General features: G+C 44.1%; 2 protein-coding genes across 7 annotated transcripts in view; both read left to right on the top strand.

Moving 5' to 3' along the window:
• Positions 1-1,828, top strand: part of USP43 (ubiquitin specific peptidase 43) — an 81,449-nt gene extending 79,621 nt beyond the window's left edge. For both annotated transcript variants that reach the window (XM_082213804.1, XM_082213803.1), the window contains one exon: positions 312-1,828. In XM_082213804.1, coding sequence (XP_082069930.1) covers positions 312-1,351 — 1,040 coding nt within the window. In that variant the 3' untranslated portion in view covers positions 1,352-1,828. The remainder of the gene's footprint in view (positions 1-311) is intronic.
• Positions 1,829-2,530: 702 nt separating this feature from the next.
• LOC309527232 (testis-expressed protein 47-like) lies at positions 2,531-25,581 on the top strand. Of its 5 annotated transcripts, XM_082213890.1 has the most exons (8): positions 2,531-4,910; positions 7,613-7,685; positions 8,555-8,661; positions 10,399-10,460; positions 11,917-12,121; positions 12,858-13,014; positions 23,034-23,093; positions 25,177-25,581. In XM_082213890.1, exons 1-7 carry the CDS (start codon positions 4,755-4,757, stop codon positions 23,069-23,071), a joined length of 798 nt encoding a protein of 265 aa, XP_082070016.1. In that variant the 5' UTR covers positions 2,531-4,754; the 3' UTR covers positions 23,072-23,093; positions 25,177-25,581. The 5 variants fall into 5 exon arrangements, with proteins under 5 accessions (XP_082070016.1, XP_082070017.1, XP_082070014.1 ...); XM_082213891.1 differs by lacking the exon at positions 23,034-23,093 and having other exon boundaries at positions 2,531-3,440; XM_082213888.1 differs by lacking the exon at positions 23,034-23,093.
• Positions 25,582-27,525: the final 1,944 nt, after the last annotated feature.

Here is a 27,525-nt window from a genome sequence, read left to right as displayed (position 1 = left end):
TAATTTTCTCCAAGGGCTGTCATAATATCAGCAGCCAGATAAATGGGGTTTTTTTTTTGAGGGGGGGATATTGGAGGATTAATGGGTGAGTAAAAAGGAGATGAATTTGAGAAAGGTCAGCTTTGATTAAAATCTGAGCCTGAGAAGAATTCAGGAGTTCTAATGTCACTCAGGTCCAAGAATACAAGTCTGGGCAACGTCACTGTTTTTCTAAACAAGCTTACACATTCCTGTGTTGGGAGTGTGCGTCACTTCTCTGACTTTAGAGAGTAACTGGAGCTCCTGCCAACCATCTTAATTTTCTTTTCTAGGTGGCTTTGAGTCACGACCCCTGGTGCGTGGTGTTCAAGGCAGGAGCATCAGCCTGAAAGCTTCTCCCAGTAAGGCCAAACTGGGAGCCCCCAAGCCAGTGCCCTTGCGATGGTCCTTCATGTCCAAAGAATGGCCAGCAGAGCCTTCTGGGGAACTCGTGGAATACCTGGAATCTGGCCGCAGACCGCGGTTCACAAATGAGTCCATTGTCCCCCTCATGACCAAGGAAGGGGAGGACAGTGGGCCTTTAGTCGCCAAAGCAAAGCCCAATCCTCTGCTCGCAGGCGTGGGCACCACAGAGAGCACTGGCAAAGTGCCCACCAGCTTGGAGAACACAAGCAGCATGAAAAGAGCTGGGAAGCCAAAGGAGGATGTAGGCGAGCAGCCACGGACTCCAAAGAAACTGGTGCTATCTCTCAGCACAGTACCTCCAATGAAAGATGAGGAGCCCATGGGCAAAGTGAACATCAATGGGACCTTGCGCACTGGGACAAACCTTCCCCCATCCAACTATCAGCCCAAGAGCAGAGGAGCCCAGGACCAAAAGCTCATGTCCTGTGTTGGGGAGAGGGACACTGAGGGTGAGAAGCAGCCAGAGGGGAAGCTGGCTGTCTTCAGAGTTGGCTTCCTGCGGAGGGACCCTAAGAGACACAGTGAGTCTGAGAGACATGGTGCTGCACCACCAGCCATGGCATCCTCCCGGTCATCTCTCTCCAATGGTACATTGAGTTCCATCACAGGCAGCAGAGCAGTTGGCTCCGCCCTGGGCCGCAGCTCCACGGAGGGGCTGCCTAATGGGCGGATCTGCCGTTCTGAGTTGGACATCAAGCGTGCTCAAAGCTCCTGCAGCAGCAAGGGAAAGAGTGACTGGTTGCTGAGCAGGTCAACCTCCTTCGGCAAGACAAACAACAGTGTCTCCTTGCAGGGTTACACACCACCGCTAACTCTAGAGGGGGTTTCTTGTGGCACTTTCCAGCGGGCACGATACCACACGGCATCTCTGGGCAGGAGACTAGCTGTACCCGAATCCAGCTTCTGAACTAGCCCGTGATTTCATGTGGAAGTACTGAAAGAGTGCCAACCCTGGGTGCTCTGGAGGTGCCAGGGCCTTTGGAAAGATCTGTAGATTGCTGGAAAGTTTCGCTGGTGCTTGGTGCTTGTTTCACGGGGAGTTTCTCAAGGGGTGCTGAGTGACACCATTGCCTTGCCTGGGAAGGAAGACGCAACAGGGATATTGTGAACCATGGGGTTAGAAGGGGGCGGGGAGAGAGGGATAGATCAGATGGGAGAATCTTAGAGTTAAAAGTATTTATTCTGTACCGAGAGATAGCTTTAATGATGCTAGCGAGAGGATGTGCTGTTTTGTGACGGCATTTATTTTGGTACCAGGTAATGGGGAAGAGAAAAATATGGGGAGAATCTAGACATTGCCCTATGCAATAATACCAGCTTTTCTATTTTCTGCAGGCCTTTGGGTTTTACAGATCTATTTGTTATTAAAAATGTCTCAAATGCGTGATGAGCCTCAATGGTTTGGGGGATCAGTGGTGGACATGAGTGGGTTAATCCAGAGGTTGTCTGTTCACTTGGAAGTTCTGGCAACTGGGAGGGGTAATTTCGGTTTTTGTGTTCCAATCCAAATGGATTCTGACGCATTCTTCTCAAAGCCTTTAAATGTATAAAGTACACAGTATAAAATGGACTCTGGGGGCAACTCTGTGCATTTCCTGGAGCTCCTTCCTACACACCAGAATGATCAAACTAGAGCTGTCTTAGATGTGAAATGTTTGATGTGCAGCTGGAATCCGAGTTCCTGCTATTAAGTTGCCTTGCTTGTGGCTCCACTTCATACACGATTCTTACCTCAAGCAACCAGATATGCCTGCATATTCTTGCCTCCAAAAGGTCCATTAACTTCTGGGTCTACTCTTAGTGTGAGACAATGATGAAATAATCAGACAGATAGTTAGCACTGTGGGGTGGAATGATGAGAGAAGGCTTTGGATTAGAGAGGTAGAGCTGGGAAGCCATCAGTATGGGGGTAATACTCAAAGCCATGTGATCTGACAGAGACTTCCAGAAGGCCAGTCAGTCAGTCAGTTTTATTGCACATAGCCAAAGGCTGCCGCAATGTACACAGAATTATTTGACAATTAAAAGAAAATATACTGAATTGGTAAAAAAAGACTTAAAACATATAATAATAATAATAATTCTTCAAACACCCCCCCACCAGGGACCCCAATGGAGGGGTGTGTGTGGAAGCAGAAAAACAAACCACCCCATAGAAAGGTTGGGTGAGTGTAGGCAGGGAGGAGCACAAGCCGAGGCCGGTCACTGAAACCTAGGACATGGGAGGAATTGAGTAGGAGTAGGTGATCCGCTGTCCACAAAGGGGTTAAGGAGAATTAGGACAGAGATCTTTGGATTTGTCAGTGTCTAAGGTGGTTGGTGATTTTGGAGAGTTCCACTTCAATGGAGTGCAAAGAACAGAACCCAGACTGCAGGGAGACAAGAGAGAGAGAGAGAGCAAAAGAGGGATGCGTCAGAAGTGTGTCATTATGGTGCCTGTGCAAGCAGTGCAGCCTGCGGAATCCAATTTATACTGCTGGTGTGGGGCCCCCGCTGCACAGTCCTTTCTAGAGCTACAAAGCAAGCTGCTGCGCAGACATTCTTTCAGAGGGTGTTGGCATTCTTAGGCTTTCATTGCTTCTGCCTGGTGTGTTTCTATCTATCTATCCCCAACATCTGTGAAGAAAAAGCTGTACACCTGAATGACAGCCCTAGTTTCCCAGACTCCCTGGAAAATGTTCTTAAGTGTGCAGGAGAGCATGACTTTGGACTCATTAACTTGCTGGCACAACTGTGTCTCTGGCCGAATGTAAGCGTCCCCTTACCAGGCTGCTGCAGGCTGAGCTTTGTTGACATGGGGGATGGAGTGAGCCATCTCCCACTCCCTGGGGGCTCTTTTGTTAAGCCATTGCCTAGCAACTTCAGCAGGAGCACAGTGAACTATGGCGTCCTCCCAGGCAGCCAGCAGCTTTTTATACCACACGGATGATTTCACCTTTGAAGAGAGGACTTCAATGTATCAGTTGCGGCTGGAGAGGCAGAGAGTGGATGGGAAGGTTTGTGCCTGGGATGAGCGGGAGATATACTTCCAGGGGTCCTCCAGCCCCATATTCAGCAAACTCCCTGTGGGAGCCTAAGGACCCCAATCTTAACATGTGAGGGAGCTTTAAATAGGGCTAGCTATAAAACCCGTTTGGCTGTTTGAAAAAAGGGGCAATTCAGACAAGTTTCTTTAACTGAAGTCATGGATGTTCTTAGATGATGGAATGCTCTGCACTTCCTCTTGACGTAGGAAGCAAATTCATATGAAATCTTGGGTGCCAAATGTAGGTTTCACTGTTTTCCAGCCCCCAGAGCTGCATACACTGTCATGTAGCACCTCTGTTTTTCCAGCACCTACACTGGAAACCAGGTAAGTTTCGTGAGGCTTTGCAAATAAGTGCACACCCACTTTGGTCACAAAGTCCATAGTTTGTGTGCAGTCTCTGTGAGATGTCATGGTTTCTTTGTTTTGTTTTGTTTTGAAAAAAACCAACTTGTGTACATGGCTGAATGAGCAAAAATTGGAGACATTTGGAGCAATTAAGCGAATATATATGATTGTTTGTTTGTTTGTTCATTTTGGGGGAAACACTGTGAATGACCCTCAATTATTTTGATGGAGTACATCTAAAGATCTGTACTTTCTTGGGGGACAGTGACAGAAGGATGCTTATTTACACGTGTGAAAGACTCCTTAGCACTTGAGTGTGTCTCTGGCCAGTGCATTGAAATGTGACTGTGTGTCATTAGAGAATCCCAACTTCTGATTGGCCAGCAGGCAGAAACCGCTCTTGAAAATTTCTAGTCACGGATTGGCTGCTTCATGTTACCATTTAGATTTGCATTTCTGTGCCAAAAATCATTGGTACCTACATTATAATTCCATGGCTGAAATTTGCCACTGTTGGCACAAATATGTCTTCCCTCCCTGTTAATGCTGCTGTAGATGAACTTAGCAAAAAACGGATCTCAGGTAACAGCACAACTTCTACTCCCAAAAGTGTAGCTCCTGCCTGCCCATAAGTTTTGAAATGTCACCACAAGGCTCAGATGTTATCGTTAGAGGTCAAGTGTTGCCTGAGCAACAGCCGCCCCATTCAGCTAGCCTGCCAATGCCAAAAGACAATGCACCTTTGAGAGAAAAACGGGCATGCCTGACACTGCTCCTAAGACACCAGGAGCCACGGTTGTCAACAAACAGCTTTGTTTGGCCAGAACTGCCTCATGGTTGACGCAGAGTGTAACATTATCTGGATAGATTTCTATGATTTATTCAAAGCTCCCCAAGCTCCATCTCCCAGAATCAGGTTTTTAGAAGCCAGGCCACTATGTCAAGGTTTAAAGCAGGCACCTCAGGAAAGGGGACTTATGAGCAGGAGAGCGAGATGTGGGAGAAGCAGGAAGCATCACCATCTGAGGAAGAGAGAACAAACTTACTTGATCAGCTCCTCCATGAAAAAGTGCACAGTGGGACAAAGGAAACAGTGAGTACTCTAGATCAGGGATTCCATGTACCTGCTTAATTCCTCACTGTGGCTGAGGGTGTGTGTGTGAGTGTGTGTGTGTGTGAGAGAGAGAGAGAGAGAGAGAGAGAGAGAGAGCAGGACTCGAGTGTGTGATATATTAGCTGTGAGCATTAGCTTGGGTGGAGTGGGGCGGGGTGCACGGGACTGATACCTGTGTTCAAAATGACACTGCTGAATGAACATTTTGTGGATACAGTTTGTAAGTGTGTGTCCGTTTTGCCCACTATGAGTTGTGTGGTGTAATATTAGACCTTAGAAAGCATCTTTTTATACCCCTGATGAAAATGGGTCCTGGGCCACTATAATCTGTTGCTCTACCAGTCTGCTTCTTGGGACTCAGTTAGCCCTTGCTTGGTATCAACACAGTCGCTGCCCTTGTTTTATCCCTCCTAGAAGCAGGTGAAAGTTGATAGTTTCGGGAGAGCACATCAAAACCTCCTGTTCGAGTGATGTTCACTGTTCACTTATTCATCCTCTACTTTTCTGAGATTGGAACCAAAAGGAATCACTTGGAGAAGTGGCAGAGGTTTACTTCTTGTGGCCCATGTCTTCTGTGAGTCATCTACAGTGTATCCTCAATGGTTCCAAGCAGAGTGACCTACCAGGAGAAAATCAAACCCTTTATGCTCACATATTCAAACACACATCTATGCCCCTCCTGTCAGTGTTGTAACATGCAGTCTGGCTGTTCCTATTACTGGTAAGTGAAGGGCCTATTTTCTTAGTAGGGGTCCTAATTCCAAGCATAGGCCTAAATATTCAAGCATTGCATCCAATTGAATTGCAGCAATATGGCTCAGCAGGCAGCCTTTTGGAAGCCATAGAAATTGGAAGTGAACTTAGTGTGGAACTCATCTTTTTTTAAAAAAGGTATGATATCTGAATGAAAAGTGTTCTGTACAAGGAATGCAATACTGTTACTAAATGTTTCCAAATGGCAATAGTGAGGCAAGTGAGCCATGGATTAGTGGACATAACTTGCTTGACCAAATATTTTCTTATCTAAAACAAGTGTCATTCTGTTTTCACCTGGTAAAGGTTGAAGGGTAAATTACATCACGGGCCATTTTCCTTTGATCTTTAGCATTCTACATTTCTGAGAACAAAACCAGCCGCTTAAATTGCACTTATTGGTGGATTTAAATGTACACAAGATGAAAATGGGCTATGTCCTGCTGTATGGTTGAACATATGAAAACGAAAGACACAAAGGCATTGGAAAGCAGGGGTGGAGAACATCTGGCCTGTGGACCAACCTCAAGGGCAGTCCAGCCTTCAAGTTATGAATGCATGGACAGCTGTGGCCATGTGAGACTGAAGCAAGTTTAAGACGGCAATATAAATATCTACAGTATTTAGAAGTGATTCCTACTGAACTCAGTGGGGTTTATTTCCAAATAAGCCTGCTTAGGTTCAAATTGCAAGCACCTTTTCCGAGTTTATAAGTCCGCTTTCACCAACCTAGTGCCTCCAGATTTTAAATGGTTTTTATTGACAGAGTTTCATAGACAACAAAGGCACATATAACACCTCTGTTTTCAATTCACAGAGTCCTATCCACTGGTAGGTGTACATCTGGTGTGAGACGTTGCTATCATAGGCACACTGAGGTTACGGGGAGGGGAGAAAGAGGGGGAAAGAAAGATGCTTTGGACTACAACTCCCCTCAGCCCCAACTAGTCAGGGCTGTCATAATGAATGCCTATTTAATTATAACACAAACACAGACTTCAGGCTAAGCAGCAAGGCTTCATTCACAAGAGCTCATGCATGAGCATACTTAATCATGCAAGCAGAATAAGTATTTTGAGTGAAATGTCTTAGTTTACTCAAAGGAAGTCAAGCAGAAAATAGATTGCAGGGAGGGGGAGGGAAATTTTTTAGCACTAACTCTATTTCACCCTCTCTTAAACTAAGAAACAAGGTGCAAAATCTTAAATTAGAGCCAGTGTGGTGTAGTGGTTAAGAGCGGTAGACTCGTAATCTGGGGAACCGGGTTCGTGTCTCCGCTCCTCCACATGCAGCTGCTGGGTGACCTTGGGTTAGTCACACTTCTCTCAGCCCCACTCACCTCACAGAGTGTTTGTTGTGGGGGAGGAAGGGAAAGGAGAATGTTAGCCGCTTTGAGACTCCTTCGGTAGTGATAATGCGGGATATCAAATACAAACTCTTCTTCTCAAATTACAGTTTGTGGTAATCTTACAACCTCATGCTATTGTCTGCCCCAAAACCTTTATAGGTGCAAATGACATTAAATGTGGGACCGCATAACCTCCCCAGTATCACCATAAGCACAAATAATAATTAGGAATGTGCAATAATAGATGTTGCAAAAAATAGCAGGGCAAACAAAGAGATTCTATTGGTCACAACCAGAGATTAATAACGGAAGAAAGGTACCGTATTTTTCCATCTATAAGATGCCCCCTATTTTGGGGGACTCCGATTTAAGAAAATGGGGGGGGGGGAGATGGCCCCCATGTATAAGATGCCCCCCAATGAAAAAAAACCTAGTCCTATACACAGAAAAATACGGTAATTTTTATAACAATATCAAAAACAACATGTTTTAAATATCTCAAAATGTAACTCTTTACACAGCTGATAGTATGCCTTAGTTTGTAGCTTCCGATAACAGATGCTTTCTTTTTGTCCTTTAGAAATCTCTTCTCCACCGGCTGATTTTCCTGGCCAAGATCTCACCAGATCTGGCTGACAAAAGGGATTTAGCTGGTAAGGAAACATCCTCCTGCTGGCTGCTTCATCTTTCTAGATAATTCACAAGAGGTTCTAGAATGGGGTGAGGCAAATGAATGAAATGGGCTGCCCATTGCCATCTTGTTAGCCATATTGGTGGCTAGGGCAAATATTAGAGGCCTTTGGGAGGCTGCCTGGAGGGGGGGGGGAGCACACGAGTTTGGCTAAGCTAAGTCGCAGAAGCCAGCACAAGTATTCCCACTAGTACAGTGGGACTTCCTCCCCTCTCCCCTCCCCCTCTCCCTCTCCCCTCCCCAAATCTGCTCCAGAAGGTTGGGAGAACCCCCAGGCTGGCAGGAGAAGGGAAGGCATTCTGTCAGACAAGACGAAATATGTGTCAGCAAACTGTTTTTGCCTACCAAGCATAAATGAGATGCTCTTTTTTTAGCTAAGGCAATTGAAGCAAGTTACACGCAGGGAAAGTGTTAACCTGCGCAGCACTGAAATGAAAAATAGTAGGAAATTTTGTAGGGTCGGTCGAAGAGAGGCAGTGCAGAATCCTTGTAGGGCTGTCACTGAGTCACTGGGTGAAGTGTTAGGATACCTCCATATTTTAACATGAGCTTCAGATTCATAGGTTATCTCAGATTAATAAAAAGAGGAGCTCTCTAAAGAAAATGCAGATATTAAGAAAGGATTGCAGGCATTGGGCTTCCTGCTCTACAAACCCACACCTTTCTTTCCTATTTCGCAAGCCTGATTTTAGTTTGGCTTTACAGCAAGGAGGGCAGGGGATGGGCGAGCCTGAGAGGCTGGGGGGGACAGGTGTTACCTGGCTGTGCCCACTGTATGGGGGTTGGCATGCTATTCCAAGAACGAGTCAAGCCTGCCTTGCTTCTCCTCAGAGTACTGGGAACAACTGTTTGCGAGTCTTCAGCGCTCCTATTACCAGAGCGATGGGGTCACAGGCCTACTGCTGCTCTACCCTGCATATGTTGTACACATACTGGAGGTAAGGTCTCTTGGTGAGGTGGTTCCACTGTTGAAAGATATGTTGGGATAGCTCCATTGGTGGAGTGTGAGACTCTTTAGTCTCAGCGTTGTGGGTTTGAGCCCCACGTTGGGCAAAAGATTCTTGCATGGCAGTGAGTTGGCCGACATGGTCTTCACGGTCCTTTTCCAACTTTATGATTCTATGGTTATGCTCAAGTTTATGAGTGACTCTGTCACCCACATCCTGAGGTTGCTGGATCAGTCCTTCGTGCCTATGGCCTGTCTATGAATTTACTGTTGTCTTGACTCCTGCCCCAAAGGACAGAACACACATTGGCACTAGCTGGGATCCAAGCATTACAATCCTGCTCTTTCACCTCTCTCACCACCTCCCACTCCATCTTTTCCCCCAGCCAGAGCCCTCTCCCCACAGGTCCCTTTCCACCAGTGCTTGGAATGGTACCCTTTCCATTATTGAGGTAAAGGCCATAACAAGGAATGAGGAGGTGAGACGGTGGCTCTGGAAAAGCAGCTCCTCTATGTGCTCAGCAGCCTTACTAAGGAAATCATGAGAGGGCTTCCTTTTCCAGAATCTGTTGTGTTTGTTGACTCCATTGCTGAGGTAGTCTCCTTGGCAGTATCTGCTTTTTTCTTGTTATCAGACATCCTTGGATGTTGTGAAGTCAGCCTCTCACTGTTCGTAACCACGGCAACGGACAGCCTAGGAGTCCTTAGCTGGAGTTGGCATCTGGACCAGTTTTAGATCAATGGTTAACTGTGGTGTCTTGCTCCTTCCTTCATTGTTTTGGAAACCTTACATCACAATTCTGCTCCTTCAATACACACAGCAAAATTTGTTGCACTTTCACTTCCATCTGAAAAACCTGGGCTCGTCCACCCTTCCGTTTGTTCTGTGCCTAAAAAGCCTGGCTCCCAGCAGTTTTCTGCTTCACCCGCACTTTCTAGGCATGGGTTCAAGCTGTTTCCCCCTTGCCCCACTCCTTTCCCAGGGAAAACCTGCTCTTTAGTACTGAATCGGAGCAAGTGTCAATCTGGAGAAAACCACTTTGCTGTTTGCTCCGATTGAGCACTAAAGAGCAGTTTTCCCTTGGGGGGGGGTTGCATGCAAAATCAGGACTGGGTTAACCATTAAGCAAAATAAGCATGTGCTTAGGGCATCAAGGGAAGGGGGACACCACAGAAATTTTCCATTGCTGGGTTTTTATCATTAATAGTCACAAATTACTCAGCTGAGCATTCATTTTCTGATTTGAATTATATTAAAAATTCCAACAGAACAATTATGCAACAAGGGAAGCTGGATGTCTTATCTCTACTAAGTATAGAAGCAGATGTGTTATGCAAGATTAGTTTTGAGGATCTGATCAAAGACTTTGCAATTGGAAAAAGCAGCAGAATTTTTTTTCCAATTATAGATAAAGTGGAAGTATACAAAAATAAACATTATTTTCCATCTTACTGTTGGTTTTGTTCCATTTTGAAAAATAAAACTTTATTTTATGGTTTATTATTGTGTATATATATACACACACACACACACGGATATTTAAAGCTTCTAATCTGGTCTTGTGCAAAATGTTTGCTCTGGCACTGAGCTATAGCCCTTTCCCCCCAAACCATCCAAAAAAACAGGCTATTTGGAGCCTGTTGCACTTCTGCAAAGTTGTTCAAAATGAGTGCCCCTGCTTTATTGCTAGGTTGCATTTTCAACCAGATGTGTTGATTTTTCTTTCAGTCATCCAGTGATGTGCTTTATGCTGTCCTGCGAGACCTGAGGGATATGGAGCAGCAGCAGAGGTGAGCAGATGGTGGCAATTATGTGCCCTCTTCAAGCCTAGGGCTGGTTGTCAGGAGAGCAATTTTGATTAACAGGATTTGATTTGATATACTAGCAGTGCAATCCTCTCAGAAACACCATTAAGTTCAGCAAGGCTTACTCCTAGGCAAGTAGGCATGAGATCACAGTCTAAATATACCTTTCGATCTTGTAGGATGCAAGGACTGAACCCCACAGTGCTAATGTTTCTGTAGGCTTCACTAAAGGGAACTTCCAGCAATTCCTGATAGACTGCCATACTACATGACCTTGGCCCTTGCATGGACTCTTGGCTTAGTCTATCATACAGGGGTGTTCTGAGGATGAATGAGGATCCCCCCAAACTTTTTGGAGGAGCAGTGGATAAAAACTCCAATACTAATAACACATATTCTGATACCAAGAGGCTGATGGGCAGTTGACATCTTTACTTCTCACTGATTCAAATATTGTGGTGCCTTTTATATGTGAATGAGCTTAACAGATTTCATATCACGTGAGGGAAGCAATACTTAACATTCAACATTTTGCCTAACTACACATTATATTTATGACATGATTAGCAATCATGTAGTGGGTTTAATTAAAAATAAAATACTAGGCATTTGTGGTGATGGTGGTGGTAGTATATCAGCGTATCCTTTTCCAGCTGTGATCTTAATAAAAACGGTAATCGGCATTAGGAGGGGGGGGGAGTTCCTATTGACATCAATGGGAAGTTTTCTCTTAGTACTAATTGCCATATGGGGTGAGTGTGCATGAGACCTTTATGGAGATTGCAGTTGGGAAGAGGGGAGGTTTAAGCCTCTCTTGACACTGTAGTGTCAATTACAACGTGATATTTAATTGTAAAAAACCACAATGTGATTGTTAATCACATCATGAACCTGTAGTTTGGCCTGAGTTACTGAGTGGCAAGAGTTCATATTTGCATTTATGAACCTGCCCTTAGAAAACATTGGGCCTGGGGTGTCACAACCTTGCAGGAGCTCTCTGGTTCTGTGGATGTCAGTGCACTTGGCTCAGTTTCCAGCTTTTCATGTTTTGAAGCTTTTATTCTTTGAAGGAGCTTAAGGAATCCCTTAATGCCTATGAGAGGAAGGCTAGAGTTAGGACCTTTCATGGTGGTGATGTATTTGTTTAGAGCTTCCGACTCTGCTAAATGGCATTGTGTGATACATTGAAATGTACCCCCATACAGCTACAAGCACCATTAAGCTACCAATTCACAGGATTCTTTGTGGATGGAGACATACTTTAAATGTATGCTGTGCATGCAGACTCAGGCCAAATCCTGCTGCTGGGTGGAGGGGGTTTGTTTGCCCCATTACCTTTGTTTCTGTCCTGAGAGGTACCCCACCCATCAATAGTTGTTTTTCTCTTGGTTTCAAAAGAAAGTGCAAGCTCTGAGCTGTGATTTCTTGACCTTTGTTTCAGAGTGTTAGTCCTGGGTGCCAAGATCCTTGTCATGTCCCACAACCTCCCTTCCCGACTCTTCCAGCAGTGGAACTACAAAGTGCTGAATGTGCCTGAGAGATACCAGGAGTACAGTGCAGCCCGAGAAGAGCCGACGGAGGCTATCATCTGCGAGTGCCTCACCACGCTCCTGAAACTTGGCAAGCATCTACAGAGGTACCCCAAGGTATGGGCCCTTGAGCCATTGCCAGAATGGGTCTGACACTCTCTTAGCCTGTTCTACTATTGTTTTCGCTGTTTTGGTACCTGCAGAGCATGCATTATTAGTATGTCAGGCGCTGCACGCACAGAGACTGAAGACCGCCACCAGCCATTTGCAATGCAGCCTAGTAGTGCCTGATATGATGGAGGTCACGAAGAAGAGATGGGAGCTTTTTTTGGCCACGGAGGAGTGAGAGAAAGAGTGGCTGAAGGAGGCATGGCAACAGCTCTCCAATTTGATGGTGTTGGTGGTGATAGTAGTAATTTATATACTGCTTAATGCCAGATTAGGCTTCCACTAGTATAAAAACCAGTTGCACAGACTTTTAAACATAAACGCTCACAATTAAAATACAACAGTAAAAAAAATAATCCTCTTAAAACATTAAAATATAAGCATCCATAATTAAAATATGCAACAAAACAATCCCATTAGAACAACAGCAAGCTACAACAGCATCTCTTCCTCAAATAGCTTGGGAAACTGATGCCACGCCATCAAAAAGTAAGGCTGGGATAAGTTTCATCTCTAATGCAGTGGTATTTTTCTTTTCATTGTGCCTTTCATTGCACTGACTGGTAAGTGACCCAAGCATCATAAAACGGGACAAGTCAGCAAAATATTCCCACCAGCACAGTGTTCCTATCTTCATATAGACCATGGGATTCACCTGACGCTGAGTTCTTAACTTCTTCTCCAGAAGCCCAAGAACCTTGAAGATGCCATCCTGGAGAAGGTCCCAGAGCTCATTGTTCCCCAAGATACCATCTGCCACCTGCTGGAATGCCAAGAGTTACTGAGTGCAGCTCAGTACCTGCAACTTTATGACTCCCCTTTGAACATTCTGATGGACTCAGGTATGGACCAATCATGGAAGGCTAGGGAGGAAGGCTCGGGGCAGGCCCATAGCCCATTTTGTGGGACAGGGGCCTAAAAGGCACAGGTAAGAGTATTTAGGGGAAGGATGTAGAACACCTCCTTGGAAAATAGATGATCCAAGGGTATGGTCTGAAGGCACATGAGACTACCACCATGTTGCTGGAACTAAGTGGGTTTGTTTCTGGTTGGTGCCTGGGTGACTACATGGAAACCACATGTATACTGCTTTGGGCTTCATGGTGAGAGAAAGGCCAGATTAGTCTGTAAGAAATCAAACAAGCCAGGTCCTAGGTTTAATCCCCTGCATCTGCAGGTAGGCCTTGGAAGATCCCTACCTGGATCTTGGAGAGCTGTTGCCAGTCAGTCTGATTTGTCAAAAGGTAGAGCTCCTTGTATTCATATTCATTGCAGAACTATCACAACATAAATACTGTAAGCCCAATATGTTTAAAGTGGTTTGATTTGATTAACTATTAATTTGATCACATTTACAAACAAGGGCTTAGAGTTTAGCTGTTATCCAAATACATTTGCGCTTGTTCCCCAGAACATTGGAAGGCAAGGGTACTTCTTAGGAGCAAATGGGTAGAATACACTGCCCTCTTTTCCTGTGATCTCCACCTGTGAAATGGCCATGGAGGCTAAAAATTCAGGGAAGGAGACGGGGGTATTCTTTTTTTTTTATAATAATTTTTATTACATTTTTTCCAAATTACAGAGAAAACAAAAAGAAAGACAGAGCTAAAGAAAAAAAGAAAGAAAAAACAGAAAATCTCAACCATTTCGACAACTTATTTCAAATTTCCATTGGACTTCCCCACATCTCCCATATGAGTGCATTCTTGATAATAAAATTTGCCAACAAATTATACCCTTATTTCATATGTTTCTTTACATTTTCAGTTGCAATTTAAGTTTAAATCTCTTATTCTCCAATTACTCTAAAAATGTAACATAATATCCTTTTTACCCGTTTAAACTTTGATTCTTTCATGAATATTGTCAGTTTCATAGATAATTAAATTTCATTGCTGGGGCTAACGTTCCCAATCATACGACGTCTTATGTTTCATACAACTTATAATACTTCTGCAAATAGTCTTTAAATTTTTTCCAGTCCTCCTCCATTGCCTCTTCTCCCAGGTCTCGGATCCTTGCAGTCATCTCGGCCAGTTCCATGTAGTTCATCAATTGCGTCTGCCAGTCCTCCAGTGTGGGCAAATCTTGGGTCTTCCAATGCTTAGCAATAAGGATTCTTGCTGCTGTTGTAGCATACATAAATAAAGTTCTATCCTTTTTTAACACCTTCTGGCCGACAATGCCCAGAAGGAAGGCCTCTGGTTTCTTGGGGAAGGTGTACTTAAACACCTTTTTTAACTCGTTATAAATCATTTCCCAAAAGGCCTTCAATCTTGGACAAGTCCACCAGAGGTGAAAGAATGTCCCTTCAGCCTCCTTACATTTCCAACATTTATTGTCAGACAAATGGTATATCTTAGCAAGTTTGACTGGGGTCATGTACCACCGGTATACCATTTTCATAATGTTTTCTTTCAAGGCATTACATGCCGTAAATTTCATACCGGTGGTCCATAACCTTTCCCAGTCTTCGGACATAATATTGTAACCAATGTCTTGAGCCCATTTTACCATGGCTGACTTAACTGTCTCATCCTGAGTGTTCCATTTAAGCAGCAAGTTGTACATTCTCGATAATACCTTGGTCTTTGGTTCTAGCAACTCTGTCTCAAGTTTCGATCTTTCCACCTGGAATCCTACCTTTTTATCTAGCTTAAAAACCTCATTAATTTGGGCATAGTGTAGCCAATTTTGCACCTTATCCTTTAGTTTTTCAAAGCTCTGCAACCTCCAATTACCTCCGATGTTTTCTATTATTTCCCAATATTTCGGCCAATGTGCCTCCATATTGGCTGTTTTCCGAGCTTTGGCCTCTATTGGTGAGATCCACCTCGGAGTTTTAGTTTCCAATAAGTCTTTGTATTTTTTCCAGACCATATATATTGCTTTCCTGACAATATGGTTTTTGAACATTCCATATGTTTTCCCCTTGTCATACCACAAATACGCATGCCAACCTAACGAATTGTTAAAGCCTTCCAGATCTAGGACATCAGTGTTTTCCAATAAGATCCAATCCTTCATCCAGCAGAAGGCCGCAGCTTCATAGTATAACCTTAAGTCCGGCAGGGCAAACCCCCCTCTCTCCTTTGCATCAGTTAGTATTTTAAACTTTATTCGGGGCTTTTTGCCCTGCCAGACGAACCTAGAAATATCCCTCTGCCACTTTCCAAAACATTCCACTCTGTCCACGACCTGCAAGGCTTGAAACAGAAACAACATTTTTGGCAAAACGTTCATTTTTATAACTGCAATTCGGCCTAACAAGGATAATTTCAGTCTTGACCAGATTTCCAAATCTTTTTTAACCTCTGACCAGCATTTTTCATAATTATCTTTGAATAGATTCAAATTCTTAGAAGACAGATTAACCCCCAGGTATTTCACTTTTTTAACAATGTTTAGTTCTGTTTCCCTCTGGAACCCCTCTGTTTCAATAGCCGTCAAATTTTTCCCTAACACCTTAGTTTTTTGTTTGTTCAACTTAAAACCCGCCACCCGACCAAATTTCTGAATCAATTCCAAAACTCTTTTTGTACTAGGTTCTGGCTCCTGTAATGTTAAAACCAAGTCATCTGCAAATGCTTTCAGTTTATATTGTTTCGCTCCGACCCGTATTCCTTGTACCTGCCGGTCCTCCCTTATCATATTCAGCAAAACCTCCAGAACCGAGATAAACAACAGAGGGGATAGGGGGCACCCCTGGCGTGTTCCTTTTTCAATATGAAGTTCTTCTGTCACCACATTGTTCACTATCAACTTAGCTTTTTGTTCCGAATAGATTGCCTCTATTCCATTCTCAAACCCCCTTCCCACTCCCATCCCTTCCAAGTTTTTCTTCATAAATTTCCAAGAAATATTGTCAAAGGCCTTCTCCGCATCAATAAAAATTAACACTGCTTTGGTGTTAATGTTTGTTTGTAAAAGTTCCAGAATATCGATAATGTTCCTAGTGTTGTCAAACAAATGTCTGCCTGGGAGAAAGCCTGCTTGGTCCTTATGAATTACTTCATTTAATACTTTTTTAAATCTATTAGCTAGAACATCCGCAAATATTTTGTAATCCACATTTAGGAGTGAGATGGGTCGGTAGTTCTTAAGTTGAGTCTTTTCAGTTTCCACTTTAGGTATCAGTGTGATGAATGCTTCTTTCCACGTATCTGGTGCCCTCCCTCCCCCCATAATCTGGTTACAAACCTCCATTAATGGTTGTATCAAGTAGTCTTTTAAAGCCTTATAGTATTTGGAGGTGAGTCCATCAGGGCCTGGAGATTTGCCTAGCTGCGTATTCTGAATGGCATCCTCAATTTCCTGTTGTGTTATTTTACAGTTCAAGATTGATCTCTTTTCTTGTGATAATTCTGGAAGGCCGTTTTCTTTCAAAAATTGTTCTATCTCAGTCGCATCCTCGGATCCTTGTGTATACAATTTTTTAAAATATTTCTGGAAACACTTTCTAATTTCTCCCGGTTTCTGAATGTTCTTTCCTTCAACTTCTAGATTGGTAACATAATTTAATTTTTGTCTCTTTTTCAACTGCCAAGCTAGCAGTTTCCCACATTTATTCGCCGACTCAAAAGATCTTTGTTTCATTTGTTTAATCTTCCATTCCACTTCTTGATTAATCAGTTTCGCATATTGTGACTGGTGGAATTTAATTTCTCTTAAAGTCTCCTTTGATTTTGGGTTTAATCTTAATTTTTTCTCACCATCTCTTATCTTCTCCAATATCTTATCCTTTTTACCATTCCAGAACTTTTTCTTGATCGTATTCTGTTGTATCAGAAACCCTCTCATAACAGCTTTACTCGCGTCCCAGATTATTCTTTTTTCCACCGAGGTATTCAAGTTAATTTCAAAATAGTCCTTTAAAGCTTTTTGGGCCTTCTTTACAATCTCTTGATCTCTTAGCAGGTTGTCATTCATTTTCCATCTGAAGGAATCGGCAGTAGTTAGTCTCATTTCCATTTTCAAAGCGTTATGGTCGGAGCATGTCTTTGGGCAGATTTCTATTTTTATAGTCTTAGGTGCCAGCCCTCTAGTTGTCCAAATTTGGTCGATTCTTGTCCATGACAGATGGGCCTCAGAAAAGAAAGTTCCTTCTTTACCAAGGGGGTTTCTCGTCCTCCATAAATCAATTAAATCCATATTGTCAGTTAATTCAAAAAAGGTTTTTGGTAGTCTTCCATCTTTGGTCAAATTCTGGTTCTGTGACTTATCCATAAAAGTAGAGACAACCCCATTCATATCTCCCATCATAATGATGTTAGAGTAGTCCAGATAGTCCAGTAATGTCTCATGCAGCTTCTTGTAAAATTCTGATTTCCCCTCATTTGGTGCGTAGATTCCTAATATCAATATTTTCTCTCCTTGGGTCGATATTTCAATAGCCAGGATTCTTCCTTGTTCATCTTTGAACAAGAATTTTGGTGAAAGGTTCTCCTTGGCGTAGATCACCACGCCTCTCTTTTTAACTCTGTCTGATGAAATAAATTCTTGGCCTAATCTTTTATTTATTAACACCTTCTTGTGTAACCTGGTCACATGAGTTTCTTGCAAACAAATTATATCCAAATTTTCTTTCTTTAGAATATGGAAGATCCTTTTGCGTTTTTCTGGGGAATTCGCGCCATTAATGTTCCAACTATACAGCTGCAGAGACATCCTGTATCGATCTGTTGTTACTCTTTATTGGGTGTCTTCTTTTTTGTCCGGGTCCGAAGGTGGTGGCTCTTTCCCGAACTCTGGTGGTGGCCAAATAGCTGCTGCTCCTTTCTGCAGGTCTTCTCCGTTGTCGTGTAGGAACTTCTGACTATCCTCTTTCGTTTTGATTTTTATCTTCTTTCCTTTGTATTTGAATGAAAGGCCTTGTGGAAACTCCCACCTGTATGGTATTCCGTTACCTCTCAAAAGTCCAGCTAGGTCAGTATAGTTAGATCTGAGATCCAGTAATTGCTTAGGGATGTCCTTGTAGATTTGTGCTCTTCTGTCCTGTATCACAAGTGCTTTGTTAAAATGTAGGTCAAGTAGCTTGTCTCTCTCCTGTTTAGTCCTTAAGATGATCAAACAGTCTCTAGGCCTGTCTTTTCCAACGACTCTTCCCAATCTAAATGCGGTTGTTATTTTAAAGTCTGTGTCTTCATTAATACCCCAGAATTTAGAGAATTCTGCTGTTAGAAAACCTATCAAGTCCTCTTTCTCAATCTCTGGGATAGAGCGTAATCTCAGATTATTTTCCTTATTTCGCAGTTCCACCAAAGACAGGTAGGCCTGCTGGTCTGTAATATGTTTGTGGAGAGGTCTTACCTCTCCTTTCAGTTCCTCCACTCCTTTTGCTGCGGCCTCTGCTTTTTGGTTCGCAGCCTCCGCCAATTTTCGATTTTCAGATGTTGCGTCGTTTAGATTTCCAATGTCTTGTGAGTGCTTAGCCACCTGTTCTGAAAGTTTGGTAATTGAGGATGTGGCTAAATCAATTTTTGCAGTTTGGTCATCCACTTTTTTGTTCAAAATTGCAAATTGTTGTAACATTTCCTCTAACAAAGTGTTAGACCCTCCAGATGCCATATCCTCACCTGTTAATTGTTCAGCTTCTTCAGCTAGAGTTGTTGGCGAGGGTGCAGTCTGCAAAACGGCAGGGACTGAAGATCTGCGTCCCTGAGAAAATAGGGTTGTTTGTGTCAGTTTGCCTTTCCCTGCCTTCGACGCAGCTCTTGTTTTTACTCTGTCGCTCATTCCCCACCTGTCTTTGGATTCAAGGTCAGGCTGTCAAAATTTTCCTGGGAAAAGCAGGCCTTGGAGTAAACAACCAAACCACAGAGAGACAAAGCAAAATTGGTTCCCAGGAAATTGTAAATCCCAAACTCCACTAGAGGGAGTACTGTTGCAGTTCAGGGAGGAAGAGACAAAGTTTCAGTCGCCATTAAAGTTCCTGCAATTGAGTAAATTAACAATAGTCTTTGGAGAAGACCTTTTCCCTCAAGCAGAGCTCTCACAATGTTGCCACAAGTCTCTTAAAAGGTGCAAAGTGCAGTTGTTAAATTGTATCCAACAGTGATGCCTCTAAATATCCATTTCAAATTTGTAAGTGTATCTGCAAAACAGCCTTTTGTCCCTCTGCAAGTCCGGGGCTTGGGTTTTTAAAGTCTTTAAAATTTTTTAGTAAGTTTAGCAGAGGAGGAAGTCCCCATAGAAAAAGATAGAGCCAGTCCCAAAGAAATAAAAGTAACTTGCCTTTCAGTTTCCAGCTTCTCTAAGCGTATGGTTTCTCTTGTTTTAAAGCCCTTCTGTACTGCTTCCAGCCTGTCAGATCCTTTGCCTTTGATCACTAAGCACCATCGGGAGACGGACTTCCTTTTTCTCGTCTCCCGCTTTCAGCCAAATTCATAAATTTTGTAATCCAATCTCAGGTGAATCTTACTCACGAGTAGTTGGTCTGTAATCCAATGTAGAAGGAAGAAAGGTCGGCGCTCATCCGTAACAGCCGCGCGGCTTCACTCCCGCAGAAAGAGCGATGAATCCACAGCACCGCTTCCCCTCCGCGCTTCCGGAGCCCCTTACGGGGTCCCTTCTTCGTTTTGGGGGTTGCTCTAGGTGCCCGCCGGATCCCACGGCCACGAGCTCACTCTGCTCGTGGTTTTTCTTAGTGGGTCGTCGCTTTGCCGCAGCGAACGACCCTTTTCTGCGGAGCCCCTCTTCGCAGCGCGAAGAGGACCGCCATTACTTGTTTCGCGCCGCCTCCGGAAAGGAGACGGGGGTATTCTTTAGGGGCCCCAGCAGCAATTATTTAAGGTCCCCAAAACAGATTTTCCCCAGTGTTCCTACTAGAGATACTTTAAGTGGATGCACCAAGGCATGAACCTGGGTTTTTCTGCATGCAAATCATGTCTCTAATGCTTGGGCTAGCTGCCCAGCTGCTGTACTTACGTACCTTAAAGGCAAGTGCCAAGACTGATCTTTTTTGCTGCTGCCTTTTTCAGCTGCTGAGAGATGTCCTTGTGAAGCTGAGTGAATAATTATTTATTTTTTAAAAAACACCTTTACTCGGGCACCCAGGATGGGCAGCACCTGTGTACACAGAAGTACTTATAGCAGTACCTTACTGCTGTATTGCATGAACACTTTGGGAATAAACTTTAGCTGTACTGTGAACATCCATGTGAACGCAGCCTGCATCTGAACCTCAAATCTGTGAGCCTCAGGATATGCCACAGGCACCTGGCTCATCAACTCACCAACGTGTGCTGGCTAGAAATATAATAGGTTAGATTTTGAGAACAGTTGCTTAGCTTCTGAAAATCTAACCGATTGTATATCTTAGGAGAGCAGACACTTAGGTGTCACAGCATCCTATGGGTGCTTGCTGTGTTCAGTCGTACTGTACTTTCCTCCAGGAAAGTGCACAAGAGATGACAGCTTTAGCTACCTCAATCCCCTCTGCTGTAAAAAGCTAGAGCAGAGTTCAAAGTTGAAATAGGTACTGCCTTGCCCAAGGCTCTCTACAAAGCATTCAAGGCAAGGCTGGTGTACTAGCAAAAAGAAGGCGCTGAGCATCCTGCTGTAACAAAACAATTAAATGCAAGGCTTGGGAATCAGAGGACTCAGCTGGTCTCTAAATCTGCCTCCGCCCCTCTAAGGATATTTGCAGGTATCCTGAAGGATTCTTGATAGCAACAAGCTTATTGGCTTGCCTGGGTCTAATGGCAAAATGCTAACTGCCCCATGTAGTTAGCGAAGCTACTAGAAGAGGGCAGATGTGAAATTCAAAAGTGGGAAACTTGACAAAACTCTGGATTTCAGAGAGATTTGCACAGATTCTGGTTGTGGTTTGTTAGTGTGTCTTCCAGGAGAAATGTTTGGCCAAAGGGCACAAGATACTGGAGAAAGGGTTTTTAATCTAGGTGATTTAATTTGCCATCTAAAAGCAGAAGAGCTGTAAAGTAATAAAGGTAACCAAAAGATGACTGTCTTTTGAGCTCAGCCCCTTGGTCCTTCCAATTAGAATAGTGTTGTGTTATTTGGAGGGGGGGTTGCATCAGTTCTGCACATGGAGAGGTACAACGGATGGCTCCACAGAGATGGGACTGATTGTGTGTTACAGCATACCTTTCAATACAGTGGCAATTAAGTTATTTTTAACTTGCAGAGTAGTTATACCTTTCCTCTCATCATGTAATATGTTATGTGCACCAGTGGATTTTGGTTCTGTGTGCCTCCACGTCACTGCTTAGTGTGGTGTAGTGGTTAAGAGTGGTAGTCTGGTAATCTGGGGAACTGGGTTCGCATCTCCGCTCCTCCACATGCAGCTGCTGGGTGACGTTGGGCTAGTCACACTTCTCTGAAGTCTCTCAGCCTCACTCACCTCACAGAGTGTTTGTTGTGGGGGAAGAAGGGAAAGGAGAATGTTAGCCACTTTTCCTTCGCTTTTTTCGGGTTTTTCCTTCGGGTAGTGATAAAGCGGGATATCAAATCCAAACTCTTCTTCTTAGCAGTAGATTGGCAGCCAGGAGGTGAGCTGGGACTTCAATGGCCTACCTGGCTTTTTGGGGGGAGGGGGAGAGTTAAAGACAAATAGAGTAAGGTTACCAGATTTTTTTTCAATGAATCCGGGGACACTTTTCAACTTCAGTAAGAATGTTAGGATTTTGTCAGGGGACTGATTTGTAAATCTGGGGACTGTCCCCAGGAAACAAGAACGTCTGGTAACCTTAAAATAGAGTACAGTGGTGCCTCGCAAGACGAAAAGAATCCGTTCTGTGATTCTCTTCGTCTAGCGGTTTTTTTGTCTTGCGAAGCAAGCCCATTGAAGGATTAGCGGATTAGCGCTATTAGCACTATTAGCGGCTTATCTGCTGATCGGATCAGCTGATAAGCGGCTTAGCGGCTTAGAAAAAGTGGGGCTCGCAAGACATTGTCGTCTTGCAAAGCAAGCCCATAGGAAATTCGTTTTGCGAAGCACCTCCAAAACGGAAAACTCTTTCGTCTAGCGAGTTTTCCGTATTGCGAGGCATTCGTCTCGCGGGGCACCACTGTAACTGGATGCAGGCAGGGCAGAAGGCAGCAAATGAAACAGGAATAGCAACTATCCAGGCATTGCCAAGGAATCCTATGGGAAACCTTTCCCTGTGCTGCTGGGAGATCTGCGGACAGAAAGCTCACATGCTCTCAATTCTTGGTTGAGTTGTACACACACACGTCAATGAACATATGGATGGACCAAATGCCTGTACTGTATCTAGATCCATGTCTTGTGCTATAGAGCAGACACCCCTATTCTTCTTCCAAGTTTTATGGGGCAAAACAGCAGCTATGGGGAAATGGTACCATGGTAAGTTAAATTTCCTCCCTCTCTCTGCTGTGGTTCCTATGTGATTCTATGTCTATACCTATGAACTAATTAAAACAATCCCCCATATAATGTCCAATTGAATGATCTGAGAGGCAATGGATCCTTCATTGCTATAGAAAGAAGCAACTCTGTAACCCAGATTCTCCCCCCACCCAACCCCTGAATCTTAGGTTTATTTCAGGCAATGTGTATGTAAAAGAGATGGTGGGTTGAGCTTCTGGCTGCCATAGGAAGACTTTGCTCTCGGACCTTGCTATCTCTGTGGCCTCTACTGATGTCTATGTTTGGATTTAAACATGAGTCAATTCCACACACTAAGAAAACATGTGGATTTATTTCACTGGTTACGGAGCAATACAGAGAAAATGCCCCTTCAAAATTTATTTGATATTCTCTCTCTCTCTCATCCCTTTTCACTTGCCAAGAGACACATAAAAGGGTTTTCACCTTTGGCAGGGTTTAATTTGAAATCAGTCAATGCTGCCATTTATATAGCCCTTGTTTTGGTTGAAGGGCTTGTGTTTCGAAGCGATGATCCCACATCAGTTTAAGTTCTTCACGCACAGCATAAAGGTACAGTACAGCAAATTGTATGCTTCCCACTGCATGCAGGCACTTGCATGATGCTTCCCAGCGCATGAGTATAGTCACAGGCCACTTGTTGCTAGACCAGACTAACACCACCTGCTTCATACAGGAACAACTTTTAGTCACCTGTCACATTAACATCGCTGCCTGCTGCTATAGAAGCAATCGCTTTTGAATTCCACTGCTCTGCATAGTATTAATCACATTGCAATAAGCACAGGTTTGTGTGAACATGCAACACTGTATGCCTGGTATAGAGATTCCTCTTCCAATCCCAAAACAAAGCTGCTAATCCACTTCTGTACCACGGTGGAGGAAAGCTATGGAGATAGCAGTTTGATTATGAAGATTAGCTTATTTTAGAGATGGGAACGCCTCCATTATGTGTTTCTTCTCCTCCTCAGAAGGCCACAGTGCAATGCCAGTTTAATGCTTGTTCCTTCCCACACTCCTTATGACGCTTATCAGATGCTTCAACACCAGTGATGTTTTCTCAGTCTCCCTTCCCCTTTGGCCAGCTAGCCTGATGAAGAGTTCTGGAGAGCTCAAAAGCTTGCATACAGCACACTCTTTTTTGACATCTTGGTTGGCCTAATACAAACTTTGGGATTTTTTCTTAACACCATTGCAGATACCTTAACATCTTTAAGATTGCTTCACTAAATGAAGAAGGGGAAGTTGATCTCCAGCTTGTTGGACTTCACCTCCCCTTATCCCTGATCATTGGGCTAGCTGGGCCGATGAGAGTTGGGAGGCAAATGGCACCTGGAGTTTCACAGCTTTTCCACCGCTACACAAAATGCTCTGGATCAAATGTGGTTGTTAGTTAGCTGTCTTGCTAGAGGAACAGCAGAGAATCTTGAGCTCATAATGATCCCTGGAAAAGCAGCATTCATCACAAGGTACGAGCTCTTGGAAAGCATCTGGGTAAACTGGGAAGACAGACTAAGCTCTCTTGGCTATACAGGATGGTATCTCTTTTTGTTTTTTTTAAAAAAATAAAGGACCTGACTCTTGCCATTAATTCTTTTACTCTGTTCACACCAACTGCTATTCTAGGGGCTAAGGTCACACTACATCACTCACTCTGCTTGTGGAAGTATACTGTGTCAAAATTCATGTATGTTTGTTCATGTATGCTTGTTGTCGCCCGAGAAATACAGAAACAAGAACCACCAAGATGCATACCTGTTGTGCTCCAAGTGGCTTTACTTTGGGCAGCATCCCTGTGCTCCCATCAAAGCTAGAGGATCATCACATTTTGCAGCTTACACGTTTGCATTCTTAAAACAAAGTATGGGACGGATGCAAGCTTACTCTGGGCTAGCGCCTACAGAAGTGTCCAACACTGTTCCTTTTGTATGTTAGGGCCATTTAAGTGCAAATGGCCTTTTCTGTCAAGTGCATCAGCCACAAACACACCTTCCTATATAGCTGGATCATTGCTTTTCTGTTTGCTTGAATTTGTAAGCCGCTTTGAGCAGCTCCTTTGTGAAGGGAACAAGTGAAGCATAAGCCACTGCTTGTTCTTTTATTGAGTCATAACCTCGTCTTGCCAACCCTTGCCCCCAGTCTGTCTAGCATAGGCGCCGACTCCATGGGGCCTGAGGGGGCCCGAGCCCCCTCAAAAATTCATTTGGGGGGCTCTGCCCCCCCAATAATTTAAGAAAATTATTAGGCACCTTGCCAAAAACCGCGCAGGGGACTCCGGCGCGCGCCTCCCAAAGTGACCGGGAGCTCCTGAGAAGGGGCGGGCAGGTCGGTCAGTCAGAGGAAGACCCCCAGCGGTGGGACTTTAGAAAGGAATGGAGCCGCGGGGCCAAGGAACGGCGTATTCGTCGCCGGCGAGGGACCAGGGTGAGGGGAGAATGGAGGGGACGGGAGTTCCTGCCACCGGAGCGGGGCTTTTTTCTGGGTTCGGCTAAGGTGACGTTGGTAGGAGGGGGTGGCCGCCTCCCGGTATGGGCCCCCCCAATATTTTTTATAAGTCGGCGCCCCTGCTGTCTAGCATAAATCTCCAGCACCTTGAGATGGTTCTAACACTCCACTTCTTCTGTCTCCAAAACAGAGACGACATGGCCTTTGGCAGAACGGTTAAAATTGCATCTTGAATGGGCTGCTGCAAAGAGAACCCACTTTCAATAAGGAAAAAAGACTCGGGACAAAATGTATTGCATTTGGAGCAGAGTGGTAGTAGCAGGAAATCAAGACTGAATACCTTAAGATTTGATTGAGAATTCAACAGCAAAGGAGGTGTTTTAAAGTGATCACTGGGAAGCATGGGTAGGATGAAAGGAGACACAGTTGAGCAATTTTTTCATGTCACTTGTTGTTTTAGTTCACCGTTTGTGGAAATATTGAAAATCTCTAGCATTGCTCAGAAATCTTAGGCATTCCTTCAATTCAGAACCAGCATCTAAATGGCAATGTTTTCAAAATAAAGCATGATCTCACTTACTAGAATGGATTGCAAGACAGTGTGGTGCAGTAGTTCGTAGTTTTGAACTAAGAAGCTGTGAGACCAGCGTTCACATCTCCATTGGCTGATATGGGACAAGTCACCATTTTTTAGCTTGAACTACTGTAAGGAGGATAAAATGAGTAGTGGAGGAGAGGAAGTTCATACTAGTGGGGTAGCAGAGCTGAAAACAATGCCAATATATTTCACATCTGGCAAACCAATGCAACTCTTTGGTTTCAGATAGCCCATGAGTCTGAAAAGCCCAGGACACAAGTTCTCATGGCCCTCTAGTGGCTATGGTGTCTCATTTACCAGACGTAATGTATTTAGCGTTCCACTCTGGAAGTGTATACTCAATTCTGACCAAGCTAAGCCTCTAAATTGTATAGAAACGCCAAAGGAACTTGGGGAGAGCTGCCATTGTCAGTGGCTATTCAGGGAGACTGCCACAGGTGTCCTTAAGATCCAGAACAGATGGGACATGCAACGACTAATCATGCCACCTTATTAAGAGCGCAGATGCCTCTTGTGCCTAATGAGTTATTTGCTTTGGGCTTTGATCCTGGGTCCGTCTGAGATAGCAGGAACATTGGCACTTGGGATGGAGCACACACACACAAACAAGGAAATCCCCATGGAGCGAGAGCAGATGCCTGCAATTGTGCTTGGCAGGCAGCAGATGGGTCCTGGGCTACTGCCACTTCCAAGAGGAGGAAAAAAATAAGGCTTCTTTATGGGGCAGAGTTTGCTTCAATTGCCACCTGATCAACAGCTCTGCTGAAATGACCCATTACTAATTGTCAGTCGGTCACACTTTGGGCGAAGTTGTTTTTTTTTTTTTAAATGCTGAACATGCCAACTACAGCTTTTGTGGCTCGAATTTTCCCCACTACACCCTACAGCCAACAAGGTTTCTGTAGATATCTGTGCCCCTGGGTATCTGCAGTTGGTAACTTGAATAAAGGAGGAAATTGGGGTGTAACTTTTTTTTAAAAAAAGTTAAGATTTATACAGTGACCACACACTGGTGGCAGCCATTGGGGGTGAGGGGAAGCTGTTGGCTTTTAAGGAAGGAGAGAGAATCACTGAGCTCTCACCCTAAAATAGATAGGGTGGCAAAACAGGCGTCCAGGGAGCAGGTCAGATATGAGAGGCACATTGCTTTCCCCACAGCTCCAGCAGCACAGAAGTTATTTAGGGATGCAGTGGTGAAATTGAAAACATCTCTCAGCAGCCCAGGATACATTAAATGATTGCACATGTGCCACTTAGAGCACTATCAAGGCTCCTTGCACACATATGAAATACAGAAATCCATTTTTAAAATGTATTTGTAATATGTTTTCTTGAAAAAGAAAAGAAAACCCATTGACAGGGATTCCGGAAAGTAGCTTTGTAACTGCATTGGCATTGCTGCATTTTGTATGGGTGAGTCACTTGTGACCTAAATACATTTGATCTGATGGGCATTTTTAGCCAGCTCTCCATTCATCTTTTCAGCCTCCTCCTGGTGGTGGCACTGTACACATAGGAAATGGATTTTTCCTACATTTCAAACCTGGGTTGGGGAACTTGTGGTCCTTCATATTTTTCTGTAGTATAATACCACTCCTATCATCCCTGGCCACTGGCCATTCTGGTTGGGGCGGATAAAAGTCTTCTTCCACTAGGAAAGTGGTCCTTTGATCAGGATGAACAGGCGTGTCTCCCTTACTCAATGCCTCTTCTCCTCAGGTGATCATCTGCTGCATGTACACTTGCTTTTATCTGCCCTTGTCCTAAAGCCATTTCCCACTCAACATGAGAAAGTTGGGGGAAAGCCTGGCCAACTTCACCAGCTCCCTATCCCCTCCTTGCACCTGCACTGGCATCATGAAATCATTAGCATAGTGGGTTAGACAGGGAATGCAGGCAGGGAGAGAGTTAACACTATCAGACCATCACCAGCCATCTCTT

The sequence above is a fragment of the Podarcis vaucheri genome (genome assembly GCF_965113315.1).
Source record: "Podarcis vaucheri genome assembly, chromosome: 2".
In the NCBI taxonomy this organism is placed as follows: domain Eukaryota; kingdom Metazoa; phylum Chordata; class Lepidosauria; order Squamata; family Lacertidae; genus Podarcis; species Podarcis vaucheri.
The sequence above is the reverse complement of the archived record's forward strand: the minus strand, read 5'-3'. Positions and strand labels throughout refer to the sequence as shown.